Source organism: Nicotiana sylvestris, chromosome 9 (genome assembly GCF_000393655.2).
Source record: "Nicotiana sylvestris chromosome 9, ASM39365v2, whole genome shotgun sequence".
In the NCBI taxonomy this organism is placed as follows: Eukaryota; Viridiplantae; Streptophyta; class Magnoliopsida; order Solanales; family Solanaceae; genus Nicotiana; species Nicotiana sylvestris.
Genome location: NC_091065.1, coordinates 182814370 through 182823979, shown reverse-complemented (window position 1 = coordinate 182823979; position 9610 = coordinate 182814370). Strand labels below are relative to the sequence as shown.

The 9610-nt window shown below is 37.5% G+C and overlaps 1 protein-coding gene across 1 annotated transcript; it reads left to right on the top strand.

Moving 5' to 3' along the window:
• The first annotated feature begins 3716 nt into the window (after positions 1–3716).
• LOC104210651 (acyltransferase Pun1-like) lies at positions 3717–5932 on the top strand. The gene is made up of 2 exons (XM_009759601.1): positions 3717–4524; positions 5000–5932. Exons 1-2 carry the CDS (start codon positions 3799–3801, stop codon positions 5600–5602), a joined length of 1329 nt encoding a protein of 442 aa, XP_009757903.1. The 5' UTR covers positions 3717–3798; the 3' UTR covers positions 5603–5932.
• The last annotated feature ends 3678 nt before the right edge of the window (positions 5933–9610 follow it).

The following is a 9610-nucleotide window of genomic DNA, read 5'->3' as shown; positions in this document are numbered from 1 at the left end:
TCAGATCTCAAACTAGGAGAAAATGAGTGGCCTTTTGGAGAAATCAATGGCGGAATATGAATGAGGGGGTAACAGAGATTGTGTGGTTGAAATTTGAGGGACGGGGGATGGTCTGCCGCTATGAGACGATTTTCGGGTGGCGGAGGAGCGGTTGAGGTGGACAGAGGTCACTGAGAGAAAGAAGATTAGGTTTAAGACCTAATCAAATGAATTATGAAGCCTGGGAGGTGTGATTGGTCGTTTAATGAGGTAAACGAGTTGAAACGAAGTAGTTTTAAAGTGCAACTCCGTCGTTTTGATGAAGGGAAAATGGACCGGGTTTGAAGCGATTGGGCTTGGGTCAGGGCAGTTTTGGACGGGGTTTGGGTTGGAGAAATGGGACAATTTGAATTTCAGCCCAAATATGCATGTATTAGACCCTTCAATTCATTTTTCTCTCTTTCTTTTATTATTATTATTTTTTAATATTTTTTATTAAATAATGAAATCCTAATATTAAAACCCTAAATTATCTAGATTGTAAAATTAGACTAATGATCTAATTACAAAAGTTATAAAAGTTACTTAATCCTAAATTAAAATAGAAAAATTAATAATCTAAAAATAAAAAGGGAAAAATGTAAAAATGAGCCATTTTTGTGATTTTTATTTTTAATAAAGCAATAAATAAATTAAATAATCCTAAAAATATAAAAACAAACCTAAATTCAATGCATGGTATTTTTTGGCATTTTTTCTAGATTTTAATAAAATTAAACGTGCACAGAAATGCAAACAATTAATAAAATTCTACGAGAATTCCTAAAAGTGACAAATAATTAAGAAAAAATTTATTTTCTTGGGATTTTATAGGAGTAGTTCGTATAGGGCAAAAATCACATGTTCATATTTAAATATATATAAAATTATACTTGAGCAATCGGGTGGCGTGGCCCCCCGAATCCCCTCCATAGATCCGCCATTGCCTAGTTATAGAGACTAGGTGTCATTACAATATTATACGGAAGGAGTTTGAGTCTCGACAATTTTCTTCTTTTTTTCTTTTGGTCATGCGTCTCTTGTTTATGTGTCGTACACGGATCCGTTAGTATTGAAAAGTCAATGGATCAATCTTGATGGCTTAAGATTTAAAGTATTTTAATTTGGAATAGTGTTTAAAAGTTTCTGATGGTCTACGTCTTTGAATAGTCTGTAAATATGGAACAGATAATCTACTTCTCTTTTAGACTATATTATACCTCTTTGTTTTCATATTGGAAGGAGGAACAGAGTTACAAACTTTTCTTTCCTTTTCTTTTGCGGTGGATTTTCTTCTCATTAATCTTTGGTATTTCTGCTTCTAGTTATAATAGAAGAACTTGTTGAATCCTGGAGGATACTTTTAATAATATTTATCACGGCATGGGCGAAATATCCTTAATTAAGGACAGTATTCATGACACGTTTCAAGCTAAATCTTATTCTCCATAATCCAATATGTTTTCCAACAAAATTTTATTGTATCTTATTAATCCATTGTTACGTAACGACGAAAAATGTCACTTTATGTAACGACTGATTTGGCTTGGTCCCGTCGTTACCTTATTTTTTTCTCTCATCTCGCCCTTCATTATTAATAAATAATCTTATTTTATCCTTTTCCATATCTTTTTATATAATAATTCTACCTCGTGTCATAATTTTTCTTTATAATATTGCAAGTATATTTTTCATATTGATAGTGAGTGATATCATAAAACAATGGCAAACGATGTCTAGATTAATTTTCTTAATATTATATTCATGAGTTTTATTATAATAATTCTTTTGAATATATTTGTAGCAGAAAATTAATTTATTTTTTAATTCAATAGGAACAAAATAAATCATACAATTGAATGCTCATTAGTATGAATTTAATAGTTAGTATTGGAAAGTCAATGGATCAATCTTGATGGCTTAAGATTTAAAGTATTTGGAATACTCTTTAAAAGTTTCTGATCGTCTACTTCTTTGAATACTGTAAATAAGGAACAGATAGTCTACTTCTCCTTTAGACTATATTATACATCTTTGTCTTCGTATTGGAAGGAGGAACAGAGTTAAAATCTTATCTTTTCTTTTGGTTTTCTTCTCATTAATTATTATTGTTTTTGCTCCTAGTTATATTAGAAGAACTTGTTGAATTTTGGAGGATACGCCTAATAATATTTATTATGGTATGGGCGAAATATCCTTAAGGACTGTATTCTTGACACGCCTCAAGCTAAATCTTATTCTCCATAATCCAATATGTTTTCCAACAAAATTTTATTGTATCGTATTAATCCATCGTTACGTAACGATAAAAAGTGTCACTTTATGTAACGACTGATTTGATTTGGTCGCGTCGTTACCTTATTTTTTTCTCTCATCTCGCCCTTCATATAAATAATCTTATTTTATCTCTTTCTATATTTTTTTTATATAATAATTTCACTTCGTGCCATAATTTTTCTTTATAATATGGTAAGTTTATTCTTCATATTGCTAGTGAGTAATATCATGAAACGATGACAAACGATACAGTCTATTTAAATATTGTATTCATCATACATTATAAAATAATACCATATAATACAATATGATATATTCGTCAAATAATACAATACAATACCATATAAACGATATGTAACAACCATCCAAACATGTCAATTATCTTGGTTTGTGATTATAGTCTATAGTAGTACTCTCGCCGTCCCATTTAGTGTGACACTGTTTGATTTAGATTCAAAAGTTAAAAAAAAAAAGGACATATATAAGAAACTTGTAACTTAAAACAAGTCATAAATTGTATGGCTATAAATTATTTAATTAAGAATGAAATAAAATTTAATGTTACAGTAATTATAAATACAAAAATATGTCAACTTTATACATAAGAAGAAATATCATCACACAAATTAAGACCGAAGGAGTCATCATAGATAAACCTATAAATATCAATTTCTACTTTTATTTTTTCCCACGTAAGTTTTATGTGTACATATACATTTACGTGGTAAGCACCCTCCACTTCTAACCAAAAGGTTGTGAGTTCGAGTCACCCCAATAACAAGGTGAAAAATTCTTGGAGAGAGGGAGTCGATGGTCTATCGAAAACAACCTCTCTACCCCACGGTAGGGGCCACTACCCTCCCCAGACTCCGTTAGTGAGATTATACCAGATTGTTGTTGTTGCTGTTGTTGCTGCAAGTGGACATATACCTAATTTGTCATACTTAGCAGGGCTGAAGCTCTGTTGGCCCAAGAAGCTTTGTTGGCCTCAGTGGAGAAGCCGGGAATTTCAATAAAGGTGTTCAAATTTTGAACACCCTTTGCTAGTGGGCTATGCAAGGGTGTTCAAAGTCTATTTTAATCAATAACAAGTAATATTTTACCTTATATGTCGTATAATTTTTCAGCGAAGGGTGGTCAGTTGACGACCCTTCAACCAAAGTAGTTTCGCCCTCATTGGCCTATGTCACCCTTCGCCGAAAAATTATATTATATATAAGATAAAATATTATTTGATATTGATTAATAAAAATAAACTTTGAACACCCTTGCATAGGGTGTTCAAAATTTGTATACGCTTGTTGAATTTTCTAGTTTCGTGACTTATACTTAGTATTTCCTTGTGTGCGCGTATATAGTCATAGTTTCATACTAATTTCCAATTGTGTATATATATATGTGTCCGTTTATGCATCAAAATGGTGTAGGCTATTATTTGATATATAGGAATTATCGCATAAAGCTAGGGGATTGAAGTAGTATTATTTGTTCATTAACCATAAAATGGCCGCTTTGCCATTATTATCATCAGACTCACTTGTTTCTATTCGTGACAAATCCTTCATCAAACCTTCTACTCTCACCCCTTCTACACTTAGATTTCACAAGCTATCTTTCGTCGATCAAGCCGTCAGTAATATGTATATTCCTGTGGCCTTTTTTTACCCTAAACCGCAAAGAGAAGAGTCAAACAATTCTCAACTTTCCCATATAGCTGATTTGTTGCAGAGATCTCTGTCACAAACTCTAGTCTCTTACTATCCTTATGCAGGAATATTGAGAGACAATGCTACTGTTGAGTGTAATGACATGGGAGCTGAGTTCTTGAGTGTTAAAATAAATTGTCCTATGTCTGAAATCCTTAACCATCCTCATGCAACTGACGCAGAAAGTATAGTTTTTCCAAAGGACTTGCCTTGGAAGAATAATTATGAAGGTGGTAATTTACTTGTGGCTCAATTAAGTAAGTTTGATTGTGGGGGAATAGCCATTAGTGCATGTTTATCGCATAAGATTGGTGATGGTTCCTCTGTGAATAATTTCCTTAATGATTGGGCTAATGTCACTCGTGATCGTAGATTAGTTCCTTCTCCTAGATTTGTAGGAGATTCTATTTTCTCTTCACTAAATGGTCCTCTTATTGCTCCACAAATTATGTCTAATGTCAGTGAGTGCGTACAGAAAAGACTCATTTTTCCAGCCGCCAAATTGGATGCTCTTCGATCTAAGGTAATACTACCACCAGTTCACTAGCTACTTTTGATTGCTATAACAAAGTAGTGTTATAAAGAACATATAACAACAATAACAATAATCCAGTATAATCTTACTAGTGGGGTCTGGGGAGGGTATTGTGTACGCAGACCTTACCCCTCCTCTGAGGTAGAGAGACTGTTTTCAATAGACCCCCGGCATCTTTCCCTCCAAGAACTCCCCACCTTTGCTCTTGGGATGACCCGAACTCACAACATCTTGGATGGAAGTGGAGGGTGCTTATCATCAGAGCAACCCACCTTGTCATAAAAAACATATATTATAGCATAACATGAAAATTAGTTCCAAAAGAAACTTGTCTTTTATAGTGAATGATTGTTATATTACGACAGAGAGGTATGACTGTATTTGTTAAAGGTAGTCTTAAATGTGTCACCTACTTAAATAAATTTATCTTGCAAAAAAAGACTGACATTTTTTGGTATTGAAGATAGCAGTTGAATCAGGAGTAGAGAACCCAACAAGGGCTGAAGTTGTTAGTGCACTTCTTTACAAATGTGCAACAAAGGCAGCCGCAGCATCAAGTTCTGCAAATATACAACCATCTAAGTTGGTTCACTACTTAAATGTACGTACGATGATCAAACCTCGTCTACGACGAAGTGCAATTGGAAATCTCGTATCCACGTTCTCCACAGCAGCTATGCAAGATATTGAGTTGCCACGATTGGTTCATAATCTAAGGAAGGAAGTTGAGGTAGCGTACAAGAAAGACCAAGTTGATGAAAATGAACTGGTCTTAGAAATAGTAGATTCCATGAAAAAAGGAAAATTACCATTTGAAGAAGAAGATGAAAATTCTACTGCTACGATGTATTTTTGCAGCAACGTTTGCCAATTCCCACTCTACAGTGTAGATTTTGGATGGGGAAAACCTGAAAGAGTGTGTCTAGCAAATGGTCCTTGCAAGAATTACTTCTTCTTGAAAGATTACAAAACTGGGCGAGGCGTGGAGGCACGAGTGATGTTACAGAAACAACATATGTCTGCATTTGAATGTGATGAGGAACTTCTACAGTTTACCTCCTCCTAGTTCCAAGTCTTTAATTACTAGGAGTTTGGAATCTGCATTTCGGTTTCGTTGTATGATTTTGCGTGTTTAATTATTTGAGTTGCTCTAATAGTAAGTATCCTCCATCTTCAACTAAGAGGTTGTTAGTTTGAGTCACCCCAAGAGTAAGGTAGGGAGTTCTTAGAGGGAAGGATGTCAGATGCTATTGAAAATAGCCTCTCTACCTCAGGGTGAGGGTAAGGTCTACGTACACACTACCTTTCCCAGATCCCACTAGTGAGATTATACTGGGTTGTTGTTGTAATTATTTGGTCCCTTAGTAAGTGGAATACGTACCATTTATTTTGTTTACTTGGTTTGTTTGATTTTCCTGATATGTAACTCTCACCCAATGTTACGACACAAATCCTCCCTTCGTGAATCACCGTGACGACACCTAGTCTCTACGACTAGGTAAGCCTAATACTTGCGGAAAAGAAATGAAAAACATGAAAATTAACAACTAACAGTAATATATATTTTAACAAGCAATTGAGATGCCGCTCAGCATATATAATAATCAACTCTCGAAATATACAAAACACACCCAAGACCCGGAACACCGTAATTCACAAGCTTCTATGATGTTCTAACTGTTCTATACATCAATGTCTATAGAAATACGAGAAGAATCAACATAGGGGGATAGAGGGGGACTTCGAGGATCTGCGGACGCGGGCAGATGTACCTTGAAGTTCTCCGAAAATAGCAGAAAGTGCAACTAAAGACGACGCTGGTAAGAGAAACCTAGATCTGCATACAAAAAACATGTTCAAGAAAGAGCATAAATAAACTACAGCGGCACCCAGTAAGTGCCAAGCCTAACCTCAGTAGAGTAGTGACGAGATCATGTCAGGCCCACTCGTATATAATAAATAAAGCATGGGAATATAATAGTATAATAAGAGACCGAAATTTAACAAAAAGAAAACACAATGAAATAACAGTACAACATACAGGGATAAACAACAGGGAATCTTCCAAGATACTGTGTTGTAGTATCAAAATAAATATGCAAGGAGAACTCCCGAGGTACCGCCTCGTAGTCTCAAAAGTAAATATACAGGGAGAACTCTCGAGGTACCACCTCGTAGTCTCAAAAGGAAATGTGCAGGGAGAACTCTCGAGGTACCGCCTCGTAGTCTCAAAAGTAAAAATACAGGAAGAACTCCCGAGGAACCGCCTCGTAGTCTCAAAAGTAAACACACAGCTCAAACCGATAAATACCATAGTTAACAACAAGAGTTCTACAGTTAAGACTGATAAAGAACAAGGAAAAGCAAGAAATCAACTAGGCATGCTTCACAAAGTTCAAATAAGCAGTTAAAACATGTAGACATGCAATATTAGAGTAAACGGGATAACTACACATATTGGAATAGCTCAAATAAGAATGGAAACACACTAATACTCATTAAAAAAATATAACTCAATTTAAAAGGAAAAACAGCTTGATACTTAGTAAAACCAAGAAAACTCCGGATCTCTGTAGCTGAGGACAGTCTGGGCCAACTATGCACTACTTCTATTTTCTTTAGATCCACCTGGATCCCATCACTCGATACTACATGACCCAAGAATTCCACTGAGTCTAGCCAAAATTCACACTTAGAAAATTTTGCATATAACTTCTTTTCTCACAAGGTCTGAAGCACAGTCCTCAGGTGTTGCTCATGATCCTCTCGAGTCCGGGAGTGCACCAGAATGTCGTCAATAAACACAATGACAAAGGAGTCAATATAAGGCCGGAACACACAGTGCATCAAGTGCATAAAAGCTGTTGGGGCATTGGTCATCCCAAAAGACATCACAAGGAACTCATAGTGACCATATCGAGTCCTGAAGGCATTCTACGGGATATCTGGCTCCCAAATATTTAACTGATGATAGCCTGAACATAAGTCAATCTTGGATAACACTCTGGAACCATGTAATTGATCAAATAAGTAATCAATACAAGGCAATTGATATATGTTCTTCACTGTAACCTTGTTCAACTGGCGATAATCAATGAATATACGCATAAAACCATCCCTTTTCTACACAAACAAGACAGGAGCACCCCAAGGTGACACACTAGGCCGAATGAAGCCCTTATCAATCAACTTCTGTAACTGCTCATTCAACTCCTTCACTTCAGGATGAGCCATACGATATAGAGGAATAGATATGGGCTGAGTGCCCGGTAATAAATCAATGCCAAAGTCAATATCTCTATCAGGCGGCATGCCCGAAAGTTCAGCTGGAACCACATCTGGATAGTCCCTTACTATTGGAACTGACTCAACAATAGGGGTATCATTAGTGACATCTCTCACATAAGCTAGATACGAGCCACACCCCTTATCAACCATTCGTTGAGCTTTAAGAAATGAAATGACTCGGCTAGGAGTATACTCTAAGGTACATCTCCACTATAATCGCGATAAACCTGGCATAGCCAGCATCACGGTCTTAGCATGACAATCAAGAATAGCATAATAGGGTGACAACCAATCCATGCCCAAGATAACATCAAAGTCTACCACGTTGAGTAATAATAAATCGGCTCTGGTCTTAAAACCACTAAGAGCAATCAAACACGATCGATACACGTGGTCCACAATAAGAGAATCTCCCACATGAGTAGACACATAAACAGGGAAACTCAAGGAATCCCGATATACGCCCAATTATGGTGCAAAATAATAGGACACATAGGAATACCTAGAGCCTCGGTCAAATAATACCGACGTATCTCTATGACAGACTGGAACAATACATTTAATGACAGAGTCAGAAGCAACTATCTTTGTATGAGCCGAAAGATCATAATACCTGGCCTGGCCTTCCCCTCTAGGGCGAACTCGACCTCCACCTTGAGCTGGCTGAGCAGGTAGGGTGATAGCTGATGTTGAAATTATAGCCTGAAGAACCGATGGAGCACGTAGTGGCTGAGAAGTCTGCGGAGGTACACCCTTCCTAAGTCTGGGCAATCCCTCACCATATGGCGGGTGTTACCACACTCAAAACAATCCCTTAAAGAGTATGGATGTTGTGACTGACTCGGGCCATATCTGCAGGACTGGCCGCAAAAAGCACCCCGAACAGGAGGCATACTAGATACTGGTGGTGAATAATAAGGATCCTAGGGCCTAGCAGGGGCTGGAACACCACATAACCCCTACTACAGTGAGATGTTGTGGAACGAGCTCCAGAATAAGAACAAGCCTTTCGAGACCTCTTGGCCTCCCTCTCCTCTCGGTCCCGGGCAAGCATGCCATCCACTCTCCTGGCAATACTCATGACCTGCTGATAAGAGATATCCATATCCAAATCCCTGGCCATACTAATCCGGATACTAGGGATGAGTCCCTCAATAAATCGTCGAACACTCTCTCAAACTGTGGCAACCAAGGTCGGTGTATGTCGTGCCAAATCACTGAAGCGGACTGCATACTCTGACACATTATAGCACCCTGGCGTAGCTTCTCAAACTCTGCGTGTCATGATTCCCCGAGGCTTTTAGGGACATACTCTCTCAAAAACATGTCTAAGAACTGAGTCCATGTAAGTGAAGCTGCCTCATCCGGATTACTTAGCCTATAAGCACGCCACCATTGATAGGCTACTCCTCTAAGCTGGAAGGTGGTAAAAGAAATCCCACTCGTCTCGGCTATGCCCATAGTACGGAGAATACGATGATACTCCTCAAGAAAACCCTGAGCATCCTTTGTAGCTAATTCACTGAAGGTAGGTGGGTTGTACTTCTTGTACCTCTCAAGTCTAAACTGCTCCACCTCCGAAATGGTTGTCCTAGTTTCATGCTGAACCGGAGCTACCGGCAGCATATGAATGAACTCTAGGGCCTGATCAACCTGGACCCTCTACTCAGAAGTACGGGATGCGGGAGTCGGTGCCCCTCCCCCGGCCTGATATATGGCAGGAGCTAATGGAATCAATACGGCCTGAGATACGGTGTTGAACAGGCTTATGATCTGGGCTATAGTC